At 49.4% G+C, this 18178-nt stretch overlaps 8 protein-coding genes across 8 annotated transcripts; 2 read left to right on the top strand and 6 right to left on the bottom strand.

Annotated features, from left to right (window-relative positions):
• Nucleotides 1-279: 279 nt before the first annotated feature.
• BDP55DRAFT_661275 (uncharacterized protein) lies at nucleotides 280-1760 on the bottom strand. Its single transcript, XM_060574709.1, has 3 exons — nucleotides 769-1760; nucleotides 609-708; nucleotides 280-550 (listed from the first exon to the last, which is right to left on the bottom strand). The coding sequence occupies exons 1-3, from the start codon at nucleotides 1382-1384 to the stop codon at nucleotides 505-507; spliced, it is 762 nt and encodes a 253-aa protein (XP_060430465.1). The 5' UTR covers nucleotides 1385-1760; the 3' UTR covers nucleotides 280-504.
• A 31-nt stretch (nucleotides 1761-1791) lies between these two features.
• On the bottom strand, nucleotides 1792-2841 carry BDP55DRAFT_661274 (Phospholipase/Carboxylesterase family protein). Its single transcript, XM_060574708.1, has one exon. It carries the CDS (start codon nucleotides 2806-2808, stop codon nucleotides 2056-2058), a length of 753 nt encoding a protein of 250 aa, XP_060430464.1. The 5' UTR covers nucleotides 2809-2841; the 3' UTR covers nucleotides 1792-2055.
• Nucleotides 2842-3013: 172 nt separating this feature from the next.
• Nucleotides 3014-4818, bottom strand: BDP55DRAFT_703552 (glycosyl hydrolase; the record flags this gene model as incomplete). The annotated part of the gene is made up of 1 exon (XM_060577968.1): nucleotides 3014-4818. The coding sequence occupies one exon, from the start codon at nucleotides 4816-4818 to the stop codon at nucleotides 3208-3210; it is 1611 nt and encodes a 536-aa protein (XP_060430463.1). The 3' UTR covers nucleotides 3014-3207.
• Nucleotides 4819-5430: 612 nt separating this feature from the next.
• Nucleotides 5431-7138, top strand: BDP55DRAFT_550392 (general substrate transporter; the record flags this gene model as incomplete). The annotated part of the gene is made up of 4 exons (XM_060569021.1): nucleotides 5431-5545; nucleotides 5596-5966; nucleotides 6024-6214; nucleotides 6265-7138. 4 exons carry the CDS (start codon nucleotides 5431-5433, stop codon nucleotides 7136-7138), a joined length of 1551 nt encoding a protein of 516 aa, XP_060430462.1.
• Nucleotides 7139-7457: 319 nt separating this feature from the next.
• On the bottom strand, nucleotides 7458-9333 carry BDP55DRAFT_608736 (uncharacterized protein; the record flags this gene model as incomplete). Its single annotated transcript, XM_060571147.1, has 4 exons — nucleotides 7458-8366; nucleotides 8432-8902; nucleotides 8960-9006; nucleotides 9080-9333. 4 exons carry the CDS (start codon nucleotides 9331-9333, stop codon nucleotides 7543-7545), a joined length of 1596 nt encoding a protein of 531 aa, XP_060430461.1. The 3' UTR covers nucleotides 7458-7542.
• A 2127-nt stretch (nucleotides 9334-11460) lies between these two features.
• Nucleotides 11461-13673, bottom strand: BDP55DRAFT_693240 (glucose-methanol-choline oxidoreductase; the record flags this gene model as incomplete). The annotated part of the gene is made up of 11 exons (XM_060577203.1): nucleotides 11461-11580; nucleotides 11621-11650; nucleotides 11692-11805; nucleotides 11915-11953; nucleotides 11985-12327; nucleotides 12382-12455; nucleotides 12516-12989; nucleotides 13046-13182; nucleotides 13230-13301; nucleotides 13359-13493; nucleotides 13550-13673. 11 exons carry the CDS (start codon nucleotides 13671-13673, stop codon nucleotides 11461-11463), a joined length of 1662 nt encoding a protein of 553 aa, XP_060430460.1.
• Nucleotides 13674-15849: 2176 nt separating this feature from the next.
• On the top strand, nucleotides 15850-16718 carry BDP55DRAFT_693239 (HAD-like domain-containing protein; the record flags this gene model as incomplete). Its single annotated transcript, XM_060577202.1, has 3 exons — nucleotides 15850-15870; nucleotides 15929-16099; nucleotides 16152-16718. The coding sequence occupies 3 exons, from the start codon at nucleotides 15850-15852 to the stop codon at nucleotides 16716-16718; spliced, it is 759 nt and encodes a 252-aa protein (XP_060430459.1).
• Nucleotides 16719-16978: 260 nt separating this feature from the next.
• Nucleotides 16979-18110, bottom strand: BDP55DRAFT_703548 (MFS transporter). Its single transcript, XM_060577967.1, has 2 exons — nucleotides 17661-18110; nucleotides 16979-17586 (listed from the first exon to the last, which is right to left on the bottom strand). Exons 1-2 carry the CDS (start codon nucleotides 17839-17841, stop codon nucleotides 17312-17314), a joined length of 456 nt encoding a protein of 151 aa, XP_060430458.1. The 5' UTR covers nucleotides 17842-18110; the 3' UTR covers nucleotides 16979-17311.
• Nucleotides 18111-18178: the final 68 nt, after the last annotated feature.

Raw genomic sequence — 18178 nt, 5'->3', positions numbered from 1 at the left:
CATGATCTGCCGACGTGCGAAGGCTGATTGGCTCGAGATAGATAGTGAGGCTACACTTGCGACGAGACTGCGGGGTTAGCATCAACGTGCTAATCGGCCCTTAAAGATAATTATCATCTTAATGACACACGCAGAGGGAAAAGCATCATGGCAGAGAGTAATCGTACTGAACTACAGATAACAACATTCGCAGTTGAAGATGTGTTGAAACCAGTGTCACCGCTACTTACCTCCAGCAGCAGGCTACGAGAACAAGTAATGAGGAATTGGAAGGTAATCGCTTAAGAAACAGATGGATTGTAGACTATGCTAGACACTGAGATATGACCCTATTACTGTAAATAAGGGCGAAGTCTCGGCGATAACGACAATATCTGTCACAGACCTATCATAAATAATACAATGGAGAAATACGACCCATGATGCCCGGACTCGACTGATGAATTGACAAGAGTTCTCCATCCGGGCGCATCCCCTCAATTTCTTCACTTCATCTTGCTTGAGCTAATCGGAGCTACAGTGCATGTTGTAATTAATGTCCTTATTGGAGCTTGGTGGGCTCAAAGTCAGTCATTGCTTCAATAATCGGCCAGCAAACATACACTTACCCATCAGATGGAATGATAATTTGTCCCTGCGGCGTCCACGTTTCTTCGCATACTGGCCTTTCATTACCGCAGCCTCTGCATATCTTCTTGAACGCATATGCTGTACCCTGGTCAGTTTCAAGACCGCGAAGCAGGGTACTCAGGATCCTCTAACGCTTACCTGATCCAACATATTTCTGGAACCAAAGACGAATCCTACGATTTGGAGCGGTCGTGCAGTGAAAAGTCCCCTTATTGGTATATTCGTCTGTTGTATCGAAACCCAGTGCAATAGTCAACACATGTTTGATGGGCCTCCAGTCGGGAGTAAGACTGATTCTCCTCTGGGCGATAACTTTCTCCTCCCAGGGGATCGTCACAGACTCGCGTTCGACGAGGATCCCAACATGCTGCATCTTTGAGGCTGCCGTATACGCACTCCAGTACGACTTGATGTCGCGAATCTCCCACTCGTCCCACATAAAGCAGTGCCTGTCTGCAGTGGTTTCTCCGTCTGAGGTCGGTCCGTTCCGGAAGCTGGTCATTGGAATAAAGGTGTTGTGGTTACGGAGGTAGAGTGTATCTGCCGTGCCAGCATGAGACAATACCATCCTCTTCACTTCGACAGGGTTAAGAGACTGGCCGATAAGGTGAGTCGGATGCTTCAGATGCATTCGGTTGGTCATTTCTTTGGCGTCTATATATTTGACCTGAGGCGGAGCGGATCTCTCGAGGAGGTTAACGGGATTTCCGATTGCCAGCCCAGCAAGGGTCAGAAAATTGACGAGGAAACGCATCTTTGGGCGTGTTCTTATTGAGAATATGACTGACCAATGTCGTAAGGTAGGTGCTCTGTTCGACCGGCGGCGCTTTACGTTCGGATGGTCAAACGCATCCCGAAAAGTGGTAAATAGATGAAATGAAGACGACAGGTATCTCCAGCACTACTCCAGAAACAAGCTTTGCTGGAAGCGAAGCCCTAAGGCAAGGCAGACGGGTTGCTGAGACTAGCAGACGAGGGCATGTACGGCCCTCTGGCGACACTGCGACCAAATCTCCCACTGCCCGTCAGAGTTCATATACGGTACGAATGTGCAAACTTTGCTGTGTCTAGCTAACATGGACAAAAGAATGTGCGGCACGATTGTCGCCACTCCAGCAAGGTCCAAAAAAGGCAGACGGGCCAAGATTTGATGGCAGATTAGCTTTGAAGAGTTAGAGGGGCCACAAGCGATACAATGGATATTCTCGCGGCGTGGACAAGTACGACAACCATCATGGCCCCCAATTTGATTAGTGATAAAGGATGGCCCAGTTATCTCATGGTTTTATGAGTTTCGTAATCGATGCGTCTTATCTAATAACGAAACTGACTCCTTTCTTTCAAAGACTACTTCCTGATTCTGACATCGATATGGATTTTCGGGCATCGAATAGAGTCGAGTGTAAGTTTTAAGTAAACCCTGGATTACTCAGATAGATAGAAGTTCAAGAAGCGAACAGCGTCATCCATCCCTGTAGGAGAATTAAACCAATGCCCTCCTTCTTGGTACTCTTTCCATTCAACTTGCGCCCCGAATCTCCTTAGAGTGTCTCTCAAGACACGGCCGTTGGCAATCAAAACAAGTGGATCGTCAACACAATGCTCTAGCAAAATCGGAGTATGTTCAAGAAGAACACATCCTTCTGCAACATGTCCAAGCCTGAGAATTGCTCGAGTATCGGCGAGACTTCTCCCAGGGAACGGCATGCGGCAAGAAAAGCCGACAAATGCCCCAAGCCCAGATTGCCCTGGCGGGAGTCGTAAGTTGAGCAGAGTATGGACGCCCGTTGCTGCTCCCTGGCTTATCCCAGCCAGGATAATGCGGCTCCATTTGTCTCCCAGCAACTGTGCCTCTGCGGCGAGGATCTCTCGGATCTCGACAACGCTGTCTCTGAGGCCCTCGGCTTGAAGCTCTTCGCGGTCGGCAAAATTGGACACGTTCCAGATGTCGAACCATTGCGAGACCTTGTCGCCGAAGGCCACTGACTTGCCCAACTTCGCCTGAGGAAAGACCCAGCGGAATGAAGGAAACGCATCTGCAAGAGTGCGGTTTTGTGAGTCTCTAGAGTAGTTTAATGACTGCATGAAAATTTCCGCATTGTCACCGCGCCCATGCAAGAAGACTACGGTGTGAGTGTGAGTTGTTGATGGTTGATGGAAGATGGGTGGAGAAGACATCGCGTGTGATGGTCGTAGAGTGGGAGGATCGAGTGAGCGGTTGACTAATACCTCGTAGGGCCGGGAGAGTTGACGGTTTAAATGCATCTGACAGCCGAAGCGCAGGCAACAATAGCGACTGTTGCCTAGCGGCTTTTGGCCAATGCACTGTGGCGGGGTTGCCATACCTTCTTCAGACCCAAGTTGACCCAATCAACAATATTTAGGAAATGCAAGATCTCTCGCAAACCAAGTATTTACCAACAGGCAAAATGCATGTAATGCGGTTTCGCGATGCTTTGAGTTACGATTCTATGGGCAATGTAGCTACATGGTATTTTGACCCACTTGAAGGAACATGACAGGTTGGCGTAGACACAAGCGTTCGATCAATGTGCGGCTGGACACTGAAAATCGACACTATTCGATCACAAAGTCTTTGAACTTCGCCCATTGATTCCCTGCCGAACTTAATGTACTGTTCGAAATCGCGAAAATGCCGTACAAAGTCCCCGTCATGTCGTAGCCCGAAAGCAGCACAGGGTCTACGCCCCCAAGACTTTGCCAGTTGTTCTTTTCTCCAAGACTTGGGACTCGCCAGAGGAGTTCATAGTTGTTAGGTTTGGATTGGATGCGGAGCTCAACCATATCAGTAGACTCGGGTATAGCGGCTGAGCCCAAAACAACCGATTCGGCCTTCTGGTCTTTGATTGCGACCAAGATGGAAGACACTTTGCGTTCTAACGGATCGATTTGGATGACTACATGTCGCAGGCTATCCTTGTACACTGCCAATCCTACCAGTGGGACTCCCGCGGCTTTATCGGAAGCTATGCGTATTGTTGTTGAAGCTGATCCTGAGAGGGATCTTTGCCTCCTGCCGACGAAAGTGGATGTACCAGAAGTGCTGGCTAAATTTGAGGTCTGAGCGCGCAAGGAGTAGATGCTTTCCTCTGGAGAGTATGAGTAATTCGAAGGGATGGGTGTGCGGATGTAAAGATCCTCTACACGTTCATTGAGTCCCTTGTATCCTTCATGCTTCCCCGGTAGTGCTTCCAGACCAATATCTAAGCTCAGCTTAGTTTGGGAAATTGTAGGCCATCCATCCTCGGGCCAGTCTACCGAGGTAAGAAACGTCTCGCGGCCAAGTGGATGACGTTGAACATTGTCGTCATCATGTCGTATTCCAAGATGGACGCAGAACCAATTTCCCTTGGTGTCTTGGAACAAATCGCCATGACCAGTCCAACGGACAGCTTCGTCTTTCTCAAATGCCGTCAATAATGGGTTGCTCGGACAGCCATCGTACGGTCCCCAGATATCTTTGGATCTTGCCATGTTAATCTGGTGACCCTCAAAGGTCGAAGATTCTGCAGTTAACAGGTAGTACCAGCCATCTTTGAAGTATATGTGCGGCCCCTCGGCATCGTCCTTTCCGGCGGCACCCTTCCAGAGGAATTTGGTATCAGACAGAGCTGTGCCGGTCTCAACATCGATTTCGAATTGGCGAATCGAGCAATCTGGCGCCCATGGAGGCCCAGTACGGTAAGAGCCGTGAAGGTATGCTTTTCCGGACATCCCATCGAAGAACAACCCTGGATCGATACCGGGGAACTCGAATGGCACCGCGTCTGACCAACCGTCATCTGAGAATATCGAGTCTTCATGACAGCTAAGCAGGAAATTCTGAAATTCGTGTTCCCCATCGGATTTCTCCCAAGCATAGGTGCACACAAGATAGAACTTGTTTCCGAAATGACGAAGCGTTGGTGCAAAGAGACCGCCGGTGATGATGAGTGGGATGCCATGAGGCAGGGGGATGAATTTGGTAAAGGCGTTGGAAAGAGATAGCTGCGTGGGTCGGCAGAGGGCATGACCCTTCAGCTCCCAATCCATGAGGTTTGTGGAATTGTAGATGGGCAACCCGGGGAACACGTGGAAGGAAGAGTTGACGAGGATGTAAGTGCCATTGTGGGCAACAACGGTTGGATCGGGAGCAAAGCCAGGGATGATTGGGTTGGTAACCTTCATTAGGACGCTGTCTAATGTGACTCAAGTTCGCCGATGTGTACCGTAGTAAGTGTGCCAAATTGAGGATGGGGTCTTCTTCTTCTGACTTAGATTGGTGGGCTATGAAATCCAAAGACAACATAAAACAGAGTCGACATTGAACAACCTTATCATATCGGGAAGTCCGAGGTCTATGTAGTCAAATTTTGATTCGGACTCACTTCTCCCGAATCTTCCTCTGCCCCGTTTCCCCGGATGTTCCACTCGAATGTCCACCGTATATCCACTGCACGTCCACCACACGTCCACCCAGGCCTATCCCAATCCTCTTCGGCGTCCACCCAATACGTCCACCCATGCTAGACACATCAATGATGCCCCAGATTCCCCCGCCATTGGCTTCCCCGGACAATCCATAATTCATTGGATACCTTGCATGTGCAATTAGCTGAGGAATGTGGTTCTGTTTGCATTTTATATCAAATGGCAGTCAAGCCCATCCTTGTTGAAAAATCATGGAAACCTTCTCTTGCAGCCTATCCAGTCCTCGAAACCAATAGAAGCATGACTTCACTCAGAGCTGACGACGGAAAGATGGAAAACCCGGAATACAATCACTTTGAGACAGCAAAGATGGGCACCGGTGTTGCAACGGCCCGTGCTGGGAGTGTTGAAGATATTATCAATGCAGAGAGACATCTCTCAGTGCTTCAAAATGCGAAAAGACATTGGCGAGCTCTGCTCATAGGTAAATCTGTTCACCCATTTGACCGAAAAACTTGTCTAAAAATCATGAAGCTTCGGTAGCCTTCTCCGCTGGCATCGTCTTCGCCTACGACACAGTGACCAACGGAGCCTCGATCTCGATGCCCTCATTCCTGCTTTATTTTGGCGAAATTGGACCGACAGGACCCTATCTCCCCTCCATCTGGACCTCGTTGTGGACGGCAATGTCTTCACTCACGCAGGCCCTCGGCGCCATTCTGGTCGGATTCGTCTCTGATCGATACGGGCGGAAGTGGCCATCTTGCGGCGCAGCTGTCTTGACCTTGGTTGGGGCCGCGGTGCAGTACGTTTCTGTGCCACGTGCAACTCTGATGGGAGGCAAGATGATTTCTGGTCTGGGTATTGGGGCGGTGATGGCTACCGCTACCACGTACATTGGTGAAGTATGAACAAATACAGATTGTCCTCCTTCAAACAACTCGGCTAACACTCTCCACAAGGTATCGCCTCTGAAACTTCGTGCACCCTTACAAACATGTTTCGTTGTCTTTGTCCTTCTTACTCAAGGCCTGGCATTGGGTGTAATCCGCATCTTCGTTCCAGATATCCGAGAGCAAGCGTTCAGGACGGTCATCGCTATACAGTGGGCCGTTGGTGGTTTAGCTGTTATTGCCTGGGCTGTGGCCCCAGAGTGAGCACCAATTTTCTAATAAAGAATAAGCCGCGTGCTAATATGTCCAGGTCCCCTATCTATTTGATCAAGAAAGGCAAAATTGAAGCTGCACGAAAGGTCATGCATAAGATCTACGGCCCAAACAATCCAGATGAGCGCCTCGAATATGAGATTCAAGCGATTCGCGCGGAACAAGAACTCGAAATGAACAACAACGCTACATACGCATCGTGTCTCCAAGGCCATAATCGGAAGAGGTCTTTGACCGTCGCGTTCCTCTACTCCACGGCCAATATCGGCGGCGCCCCTTTTCTAGCTCAGAACATCTATTTCCTCATTACTGCCGGTCTCGAGGCAGTTCACTCGTTCGACATTGGCATCGGTGGCTTTGGCTTTGCTGTGCTAGTCATCTTAGCTAGCGGAGCATACCTACAGCGTATAAGTCGACGAAATGTGGTGCTGCTAGGCCTTGTTGTCAACCTGCTTTTCATGGTGATTATCGGCGCGCTTTATTGGGTTTCAAACAAGGGCAGCCTCTGGGCAATTGCTGTCCTGATGAACCTTCTCATTTCTCTACAGGCGGCTTTTCTTCAAGGGGCTGGTTGGCCTATCGCTGCCGAGATCCCATCGTACGCGCTCCGTGCCAAGACACTATCGATCGGCATTTGTGCGCAGACCTTCACAACTTGGTTGTTCAACTTTATCACTCCTTACATGTACAACGTTGACTCCGGCAATCTCGGAGCTCGCACCGGATTCATTTATGCTGGGACATCCGTATTCTTGTTGGCAGGAGCATGGTTCCTTGTGCCAGACACCACGGGCATGACGACGGAGGAAATCGACAAGGCTTATGAGTCAGAATTGGTACCCAGGAGGTTCCAAAAGCATGCTTTGCCAGTTCACTCAGGCCATGATGGCAAGTCTTTGAGAGATGTCTGAGCCTATTATTGTACCCGAGTTATGGGTGTAAGATGCGTTGTTGACATGTCGAGCTAACTTGGGGCGTAGAATCTTGATGTCGGATTGGAAGTCCAATTCGACCTCGAGGCAAGGGGCCGCGCAGGGGTCACTTAGAAGCCCACTTACAAGCCCATACTTACGAAAATCGCGGTCTGCCCAGCCTTCGGTTGGAACCTCCCTTTTACACCTTTACGCAGAAGTTAATACATATGAATTTGACCTCTTCGTCAACCCACGATTCGAACCAACTACCCTATGATAGGGATACCAACACTTGATAAATGGAAAGAATTCAAAGGTCTTAATATTTCTATTTCAAATAACCCAAAGTGCGCTTTCTAGGTATTGTGAAGTTCATTGATCGTCATGTTCTCAAAATCTCATTAGCTTAGTATTACTCTTTCGTTCTTTATGTTCTTCGCAACTCCGAAGGGTTGTGGCTTTTGCCCAAGTTGCGTCAGGCTCCTGTGTAGACCGCTCGCATGGCCTCTTTCATGATTAGTCGGTTCTTGTGTATTACCCCACTCAGGAGAGCTAGAAGGTATTCCTCCTCTTACAGCACACACGGCGGCAAAATCCAACGTCGGGTAGCCACACCTCTCTGGCCTCTTTACACACACCCTGGACGTGGCTATGATGATGGCCAACGATATACACAGAATGATACCGGCCACTGTGACGAAAAGCCACCTGCTGATAATTCCCGCAACAACCTGATGACTGAGGATCGAAATAGATAGGGTGGAGTACATGTCGTCGGGTAGACCTTCGCGGGGGACTTTGAGTTCCCAGATTGAGGGACCAGTAGAGAAGTAGTTTGCGTGGAAGTAACTGAATGGAACAGAGAGAGCCTTTCTGACGGCTCTCAATGACTGCTTCTTTGCCACTTCACTGTCGTTGATCGGTAGCGCTGTGACGGCATAAATAGCTAATGCCGAGTTGTCGCCCTTTGTAGCCGGGCCGCTCTTGTTGAAGCCTGGGACTACTGCTGATAGCGACAACATGTACTCATCAAGACCAATGATATCCTGCTCCGGTGATGTCATGTCTGAAACGTCGAGGATCGAGAAGTTACCGCGATCATAGGTGATAGTCGCATAACGTGAGTAGACGTATAGCGACGACGACAGTTCCAAAGGGTTGGTCCAAGCTGTGTTGTTGATGCATGAACTGGTCAATTGTAGCGCAATCGGACAATATGCCGACCCTGTGAGGAAATTGTTAGCTTTCAGATGCGCAGCAGTTTTGGGAGCCGACCGTTTTCATTCTTACCAAAAAGCAGTCCTTTCTGTTTGCCAACAGCAGCACACCAGTACGATGCAGCGCTGTCGGCGCCGATGAGAAAACAAGTTCCATTTGTACGTAGGCCATCGAGATCGTGTACTTTGCCATATTCCAACTGAACGACTCGAGTGTTGGGGACCACGTATGCCGCAGAGTCCGGATAGCTCGTCAAGTTGTCTGCCTGTGGCGCGATTGAGACCACCCCGCCGGTGAGCAGATGCGATTCGTCACACGGGGCCCATCCTCCGTCTGCTCCGGTGCATTTCCCTACACCTTGATGCAAGGGATCAAGAGAAAAAGAGTCTCGATCAGACCAGGCGGGGCTACCCATCTGTACTAGCAACGCGGTGGCTGTGGATTGGCGGATTTCGTAGATATAAGAGGCATTGAAGGGGGCGATCCCGGCCGAAACATTGTACGTCTTCTCGGGAAATGTGACTAGTTCGATGGAAATAGCACCTAGATAGACCATCAACACAACGAAAATCCATAGCTACACACATGATGTAAGCTTACCCATGAGAATGATACCGGGCAGAGGAATGGAGCAGATGACCAGCAGGCTTTAAAGTGTCAGAAGTTAGAACGCGTTCAAAAGTCTCACTATATCTGGCAGACCAGCAGAATCAGACTCACCGGAACAAACTGGAGTACTTCTGCCTCCATTCAGCCGTTGCCAGAAGGCGCAACAACCCCCATACTCCAGTACCGGCGTCAAGTCCTACAAAGTGCAATAGACTAACGCCGCCGGGGCGGGATGCCAAAGCCCATTGCAAGTCTTCCACAACGACGACCACGAGAGCAGCTAAGACAAGAGCGCAAAGCTCTGTCATCACACGAAGGATTAGGATAGAGTTACTCGGCGATGCGACGAAGAAGTTCTGTCTCATGAGAGCCTTGGCAGAACCGGTCGAGTAAAGGGCCGTCAGCGTCAACATCAACACCCCGACGAGCCAAAGACATAACGTCCACCACACGAATGGACTCGTTTTCTTATTTCCATCCTTGTGAGATCTAGACGTAAGAGATATCGTGTCGTTATACTCGTTGCCCTTGTGGCTGTAGGAACAATCTTCTCTATCGGGCGTCGGAGGATGGAGAAAGTTTGTTTGGTTGAAGGAAACAGTGGTCTTTAGAGGTGACGGGTGTGCCGAGGAAGCTTCGTCTACTTTGGCATATCTCGGCCAGTCGCTATGATTGTCGCCTGCTAATTCGATAATGCTCCACCTTCGATGATCTTCTGTGTTTTTGCGGTTCGACCAAATGCCTTGCTGTGGGACATTTCGGGGAGCTCTGGCGTGTTCGTTGAAATCGTCGAGGTTGATCGTCTCGTGTCGTGGCTGTGGAGAAGCCATCGTCATCGTGGGTTCTCGACAACCCAAAATATGGCCCTTTTTGGCCAAGACGACCGGAGTAGCAGATGGGGTAAGTAAGTACTTGAATACACAACGACCTGCGTTTGCGCTAGGTACCGAAAGAAATCAAGCAATGAACGAGCGTAGTATGTATAGAGCGTAGGTAGGTGGTCAGAAAAAACGAAAGATGGGTTCTTGCGATTCTGAGAAACGCGGTATTACCTACAATCATTTTTTGTCCGACAAAGAAACTCCATCCCGCTGGAGAGCTCTTGCAGGGCTGAGCATGATTACCCCAGCCGACGAGTCAGGTACCACGGAGTCGGACTAGCCGCGAGTCGTGAACCCTGAGTAGCCTCTTTAAATATAGCGAGAGTGCAGGTGCACCCTAGTCCGGAGAGGGCCTTCACTCTATCATACTTCTTCCACGCACGAAAAGTTAAGACGATCAAACCAGGAACAAAAAGCTCCTCAGGATCCGAGTGATGACTGGAACTTGAGAGGGAGAGAAGGGTCAAACATCACGGCTATGAAGTTCCTATCCTGGCTTTAGGATCTCGAGTTACCGGATGAACTGTGACGTTGACGTGACATTGAAGCAAACCCGCGACAGTGGTCCACGTGGTTGAGGTGAGAACTAGCATCATGGGACGAGGCGTGAAGCTTTGTCTGAACCAGTCTACTCCGTAGAGACGCAAGGTACTTGACTGTAGTGTAGATGCTCAAGCACGTAACCGGTAGCTCAGCCTTAAAGACTTGAACAGGGTATATGCCGCTGCCCGAGAAGCATCGACACAACAAGACAACCCAAAATATCCGAGTCGGCCTTTCCTATTCAGCGTGAAAGTGCTCTTGTTGCTCTGAACAAATTTAGAGGTAATTGTAATTAAGAATCTTTCATTGTTTCCTGGGTCTCCTAGCAACGCTGTTTGTTATTTTTCAAACTGGTAATGAAAATGGCCATGCATGAGAGTAATCCTCGTCACTTGTTGATTTGTCTTGCCGATGGGCGGAACTCAAGAGGGCCAAGCCCCACACAACCTCGTGCTCCACGAAGGTACGCCGCCAAATATCTTGGGACACTGAGAGGGCCTCTTTCCTTTTGGCTCCCAGACTTTCGTCATAAAACATTGGTCAACCTTGAGGAAACAAAACTTTACTGTCGCATCCGCACTATCTTCCGGAAACCTGCTATCTAGCTGATATCAAATCTGTTTGAGGAGGCAAGTTGAAGATCTCACCTTACCACGGCGCTGGCGGCTGGCCTCAACCGGCCAAAGGAATCGTTGGGGTAGAATGAGTCGGAGATGACCGTGAGGGTCTGTAGCTCCGCCAAGACAGCTTTACATAGCCATGAGTTTCAGTTTTCGTAAGGGTGCCCCCGGATCTGGACGCAGGGCTAGCCCATGAAACAGACAAGGGTAGGAACTCCAACTTGCCCACTATCCGTTCATACCTTAGCAACTTCAGAGTAAGATCACAGTGAGAGAATAGGTACCTGACTAAAACGCATTTAGTCGATGAGTGAAATTATTGATTTGTATCATACTGAGGTAAGTGACCAAATCACTTGCACCGCTGAATAAGGCCTACTGGTCTACCGTGATACCATGGAATCTACATAACATGTATCCGCATACACGGAGTGATTGAGAATGTGGATCAAAAGCGCCAATCCTCCCGAATCAGTCTTGCCCCATTCTCGCCTAGCATGTAAAGCGGCCCCGCGATATTGACGTCCGGAACAGTGGGCATGATGCTGCTGTCAACAATCCGCAAATCCTAAAATGCGGTTCGTGCCACTAGCGTGCCAATTGGGGACCGTAGTGGCTTGAATGTACTGAAAGATGGCCTCGTCGTCATCAGAGGCGATATTTGAAACCCCGGCGCCACTTCGCCGTGGTCCGGCCCGATGGTCATGTTGGCGAAGGCCGGGTGAGCAAGAATCTTCCTCGCGTCGCGGAAGGCGTTCACCGCTATGGCGCGATCAGCGGGATGTGAGTAGTACTGTCATTATTTATAATGAATCATTAGCCATCATCCCAGGACAAAACAGAGGTGTGAGGTTTGTAGCCAGTTCCACAGTTGAGAGGCCGAGTGATGATGCAAGACTCACGTTGGGGTTGATAATCGGAGCATCTGACATGCCGCTTGACTGAATGGTGATGTTACCCTTGGAAAGCCACCATGCTCGAAACTGTGATGGACATATACGACCCATCTGCCGAAGGATCGTATGTCGGGCCGGGGCTGTTGGGGTAGAAGAAAGACTCAAAGAGGAACTCCACGGTTGAGCGGTTGGTGAGACCTGCCTCAACAACCGCACCGGCGCCAATTGATTCAAGCTGCTCGCCGGACAACTCCTGAAATCCGTTCGTGATGCCTTCAGGGGCTGTGTAGACACCTTTACCACTCGAGTAGTACTCATCTTGCGAGGCTTGAACATTGGTGGTGTTAAACATGAGGTAGTGGGTCGAGGCTTCGGGAACTACGGTGGCTGAGATGCTGTAAACGTTGTGATCTATCATGCTGCGAATTGTTAGATGACAAGGCTTTGGTCTCAATGACTTGTTTTAATCTTACTGCTGGCCAACGTTTTTGTTGACTACCACTGGGTCGATATCAAAGGCCTCAAGCGTGGCTTTCGGTCCAATTCCCTTCATCCACATTAGTCAAGAGTGCAACGAGCAGAGCATCACTTGTAAAATTTCTCTTACCGAAACCATCAGCATTTGTGGAGATTGAAAGGTGCCTAAAGTCACAATAACTTCTTTAGAGGCTGAAATGACGTGGTGACGTCCAAGAGAGTGGTCGATAAAGACTACGCCGCTTGCAACCGGGGTGCCGGTGGCATTCCTTATGAAAGCAATGGACTGTACTGGCGAATTAGGAAGAATCAGTAAGTTTGGACGGCTGTTGATAGCCTTGTAGTAGTCATCAGCAGAGCTACGTCGATACTTGGAATTAATGGTAGCAGAACCTTGTTTGACGCCCACGTTCTTGCCATTGTTCAAGTCCCGGACGATGGGAATGTCCACGGCTTCGCAAGCCTCAATGAAAGCAATACTGGAAGGAGGAACAAAACCCTGGAAATCAATCTCTAGCGGGCCATCGGAGTATGCCGCCGGGTCCCAGGTCTGATAACGCTGGTTATACCCAGTTCCACTGTTAGGCGTGTTGAAATGGGTAGCCTGTGACCTATTTAGCTTAGAGTACACATTGAAGTGCGAGTTTGTTTCGAGATAACCTTTATGAACTCTGGATACACCTCTTCCCAGCTCCAGCCAGGGTTTCCAAGTTCAACCCAGTGGTCATAGACATTGGCTGAACCGCGTCCATAGTACAAGCCGTTGAGGATACTGCTGCCACCAAGACCACGGCCACCTGGAAAGTTAGAAGCTGACAATTTCATGAAGGAGTGTTACACTCACGGTGGTAGGCAAGCTTTCGCCCGCCGAGATACTCCTGTGGTTCAGTGTAAAAGTTCCAATCAATTGCAGTACCTAGATAAAAGAAGTTAGAACAATCGTAATCTTGGATGGAGATGAAAATGAACTTACCCGCAATGTATTCGACAGCACCAGGTGCCTCGTGCATAGCTACGACACTAGGATCAGGCCCAGCTTCTAAGACCAGCACTCGTTGATCGCCAGACTCGCTCAAACGGTCCGCTAGGATGAGACCAGTTGTTCCACCTTCACCTCGGAATCAGCCTTGAGATCAATGAATGATCTGTGAAGAATTTACATACCTCCAACAATGATGAAATCATATTCAAGACCAAGGACAGGTCCTGTATTGTTCTGGGTAGTCTCGAAGGCACATGATAAATGAACAAGAGACCCAAGGACCAAAAGATAAGAAGGACCGCGCATTCTGTGATACGAAATGATTGGAGTGAGTGGAAAAGAGAAGAAAGGAGCTTGCGAGCTAGAAAGACTCAGATGGCACGTCTAGGCTTTCACATGGTGGCCTCTTATAGAGATTTTCTTCTCCGCCACGTTGGGGTTTACTCATGGCGGGAGTCTTCACTTCATCTTTCAATTCTTCCATTCTTAAGCGCCGTTCTCTGCCAAGTTTCCCAACCTCTTCGTCGAAATAAACGATGGTTTTGTATCCACGCTGACCCAGAAGTACGCCGACTTTTCAGGGCCTTCTCTCGACTACCGATGGCCAAGTAAGGCAATTCTAGGCGACCTTTCGGTCACAATGTACGACAGAAACTAAGAGGCATGGATCAGGAGAAGAGAAAACCTCCGTGCATCGAACACTGTCTTGAAAAGTCAGATAGTACCACCGGAGACTCGTCAGCTTCGGTCAGCATCACAGCCGTACGTTGCCCACTCAACTGCTTGTAAGGTAGCCTTTGTCATCTTGCAATAGAGAGCAACCCGATGTTGGCATCCTTGCCCGCCCCGGTTAGAATAGGGTACATGAAGAGAAGGATATTGGACCCACTGAGTGAATGTAATCGATCATGGCCCCAATCCCCTGTTCCAAGATTGTTGCTGATAGTCGCTAGTACCGAGAGAGGCGCAGCGAATCCGTATTATGTGTCTCAGCCCGAATTTCGGGGACACCGGATACAAGATCCTTCCCGCTTGATGCCATTTCCCTGCCTACCTCAGATAGACGTAGAAGTTAGAAGTATGTTCATTGACTAGTTTGACCTGCCTCCGTCATCCACTCTAGGCAAACCACCAGGATGGGTGACACAAACCGAAGTCTGCATCCCAAGTCCCCTGATGTCCCGACTTTTGCCGAATAAGGAAAAGCAGGATGGTACGCCACTTTACATGGCTCCGTGCTCCTAAAGCCGCTTCAAGGTCTATTGAGTGCTGTGAATATCGAATGCCAGCACGCGGAGCCAGTCACATACCAAGCATTTGGACTGCGCAGCAAGGCGGGCTGAAGGATCTTGGCAAGGATGACATCCTGCAGCTTGCCTAACCGCGTGGAGCAGGAGTCTAGGGGAAATTCACTCGAGTGGAACTCACCTCGCAAAACCCCCATAGCTTGTGCACTTCATACCGCTTTAATTCACCTTAAATGTTCCCCTGCAGCGGCTAGGTTCGTGATCCTGCGATACTCCCTCGTAAGGAGGCACGGAAACTCATCCTCTTTAGTTTCTTCACTTCTCCGTTCGTGCTGGGCACAACTCCTATTGGACTAGGTAGAGTATGCAGCCTCCTGGTAGGATTTATGACCCCGATCCCGGTTCAAGTTCTATCAGTTATCATACACAGAGGGTGCTACTAAGCATAATTGGGCTGGCAAACCAGCGCAGGGTGAGTCTAGAATGTTCTCCACGTCAAGAAGATGTATAGCCAAAGTCACTATGAGGTAGTCATTTCACGGTCTCAGGAGGATCAAACGGGTCGAAAAAGAAACTAAGAACGTCTATCAAAGTGCTCATTTGGAAATGTGGCGAAGATGTCGTGATGCGCTGAAGTCCGCGTCAGACCGAGATGTGACGAATTGGCGATGACCGAGAAGAGTGGACCAGCCTCGCGTTTCTATCGGCTTCTTCACGCCTCGGAGCACGCCGGAACGTGAATTTCGTATCATGAAAGTCCTGGTAGTGTCGGCATATTCACTCTGTCAGATCGAGGGGCCTGGAGCGGAACTCACCGAAACCGTCTGATTGTGACCTAGAAAGATACATCTCCTTGGGGAAATAGCCATCATTACGTTACATGAGCTGTGCCACAAACTCGACATTTACTGTTGGTATCCCTATCGCAGGGAATTGGTTCGAACCGTGGGTGACGAAGAGGTCAAAATCGACATATATTTAACTTCTGCGTAAGGTGTAAAAGGGAGGTTCCAACCGTAGGTTGGGCAGACCGTGGATCTCGTAAGTACGGTCTGTAAGTGGCCCCTGCGCGGGCCCCTTGCCTCGAGGTCGAGTTGGACTTCCAATCCGACATTTACAGAGTGATTGTAGACAACGCGAGGCAGCAGTAAACTTTTGTTTACCTACAATTTTCATCAAGGTCATGCGGAGTAGCGAAACCTTCTGTCAGAACACGCTCACGAAGTTTTGCAAAGATGGTACCTCGCAGCACAAACGTAAGTTTCTCCTGTCGTTCGTTCCTTGACCAACTGTACTCAAATATGCCATTAAAAGATTACCCTTCTGCTCCTCGACTGCGACAACACGCTCGTCCAGTCTGAGACTCTGGCATTTGAGGCGTGCGCAGAGCTCACCAATGAGATTCTTGCTGCCTGCAATGTCGATCTTCATTTTACAGGCCGCCAGTTACAGCGCGACTTCGTCGGGCAGAGCTTTCAAGCCATGGTAAGTGGAGATGTTTTTGCTTGGATTGGGCCTTGATTAACGGAATCTGTAGATGCGCTCGCTAGAGGTCAAGTACGGCGTCTCATGCAACATCACCGATGCTGAGCTGGGAGACTACGCCAGCATGGAAGACGATCGTGTCATCTCCAAGCTCGTGGAGAAACTCCAGTCGTGCGAGGGAGCCAATGCTGAGCTTGAACGGCTGGTAGCTGCTGGCCGTCATCAACTTGCAGTCGTATCCTCGTCTGCACTGCGTCGTGTGCGTGCGTCGCTCGAGAAGACTGGGCAAATCACGTTCTTCCACCCAAATGACGTCTTCAGCGCTGCTGATTTGCTGCCTGTTCCTATGTCCAAGCCTGATACGGCGGTGTACTTCCACGCTCCGAAGACCATGGGTAAAGTTGCCGCCGAGTGCATCGCAGTTGAGGACAGCCGGTCTGGCGCGACTTCTGCGAATCGGGCAGGTATCATTACGATTGGGTACACAGGTGCCTGCGAGGATGTTGAGGAAGCGAATACACTGCGAGGGATATTGGAGAAAGCTGGATGCAAGCTGATTATGAGCAATTGGACAGAGTTTCCTAATTTGCTTCATCAGATTGAAACTGAGTTGCTGTGAAGGGTAACAAGAGAATTCCGCTTTGGAAAGACAAGATATCTCTGGAGATAAGTAGACGGCTGTAAGAGAACCTGTCAACGTGTCATGAATCAGACATGCTTATTCCAAAGTCAAATCGAACATCAAGTATTGCATTCCACAACTTTCATCATTCATCTATTCAAATTGTGACAAATCACAAAAACGCTTCTGTCCCCAAAAACTCGATCTCCAACCTCTCAATAAGGACGATTGCTCCCATGTGGACAGATTGCCGCGATGTCCTCTTGAAGTCTTGAGCACTTGTGGAGGAAAAGGAATATGCAGCTGTGCCAGAGTTGACCAAATAGACATCCGAATTGCAACGGATATGGAAAATATCGCATTGAGGGCACCACACCTTTTGCTTCCCATCCAACACCAAGTGTACCAAGTGCATGTGGGTAAGTGTCCAATTTCTATCCGTTGTCTATGTGCCTGTGCAACATCAATGCTCGGTTTTTCCCTAGATGTGCACCTTCCTGATCCGAATTCTAGACCTTATATAATTGGGACTGTTGTTAAAGTCCCAAATAAGGTTGTCCATGTGCGGATACCGGCCACGACTAAGTGTCTTATGCAGGGCCCGAACTTTCTTCTCCGCTCGCTTCCTTGTTCTGTCTTGGCTGACGAGGAAGCAATACCCACAAAAGGCCGAGAACGACACAGATTGCAAGCACAATTGGCTGAAGCGTTTGCACACCTTTGGCCTGTGCAATGGCGCCAACAGCAAACGGCAAGATAGCTCCGCCCGATCCATCAAAAGCGGCGGCGAATCCAATGGTGCCGACATGAAGTGAGCGCGGCATGACTTTGGTGATGAGAACCACGGCCACCGGATACATTGGGCCTACGATGTCGCAGTTAGTCCACAATCTCCCTGTTTTCGGAAGTAGGTCTTGGAAACTTGAGATGCTGACGTACCCATTGCTACACCAATCAATGCTGCTGCCACTGCGCTTACGACCAGATTGGGCACCTGCCGGAAGATGAGTTCAAGCGCAATGGTTACACCAAGATAAAGAAACATGGCCCATAATTCTCCCAGGCGAATTGTTACCAAAGAAAGAAGTGCCTTGCAAGTAGTCCCATATACAGAGCGCATGACTGTGAATCCTGAATGGGATCTCCGGTTCTGAGACGAGTAAGATATTTGTCTGTCATCAGGGACCACCCTTAACGCTGGGGTCTCAACCCCGTGGGGGTGGGAAGAAAGGATCACACCGGGGAATCCGAAACCATCGGCCACTTGGATGTGCCCGAATCTCACGTCTCTAGTGGCTTCTTGTTGAAGTTAGGTGAACTGGATGCAAGGCGGCAGTGAGATCAAAAGCCCTGCTACGATTATCAGCATAATTTTGCTATTGAGCCAACTTGCTCTCGGTATACATTCTCCTCGGCCTAGTTGAGAACACGAAGCTACCACATCACAAAAGTTTGAT

Source organism: Colletotrichum godetiae, assembly GCF_030913485.1.
Source record: "Colletotrichum godetiae strain CBS 193.32 chromosome Unknown BDP55scaffold_17, whole genome shotgun sequence".
In the NCBI taxonomy this organism is placed as follows: domain Eukaryota; kingdom Fungi; phylum Ascomycota; class Sordariomycetes; order Glomerellales; family Glomerellaceae; genus Colletotrichum; species Colletotrichum godetiae.
This window is presented reverse-complemented; position numbering and strand designations above follow the sequence as displayed.

Coding starts and splice junctions, on each gene's coding strand:
- BDP55DRAFT_661275 (XM_060574709.1), bottom strand. CDS start 1,384: ATGCGTTTCCTCGTCAATTTTCTGACCCTTGCTGGGCTGGCAATCGGA. Junction 709..768: donor CCAGAAATATGTTGGATCAG/GTAAGCGTTAGA, acceptor ACCAGGGTACAG/CATATGCGTTCAAGAAGATA. Junction 551..608: donor ATTATCATTCCATCTGATGG/GTAAGTGTATGT, acceptor GAGCCCACCAAG/CTCCAATAAGGACATTAATT.
- BDP55DRAFT_661274 (XM_060574708.1), bottom strand. CDS start 2,808: ATGTCTTCTCCACCCATCTTCCATCAACCATCAACAACTCACACTCAC.
- BDP55DRAFT_703548 (XM_060577967.1), bottom strand. CDS start 17,841: ATGCGCTCTGTATATGGGACTACTTGCAAGGCACTTCTTTCTTTGGTA. Junction 17,587..17,660: donor ATTGATTGGTGTAGCAATGG/GTACGTCAGCAT, acceptor GCGACATCGTAG/GCCCAATGTATCCGGTGGCC.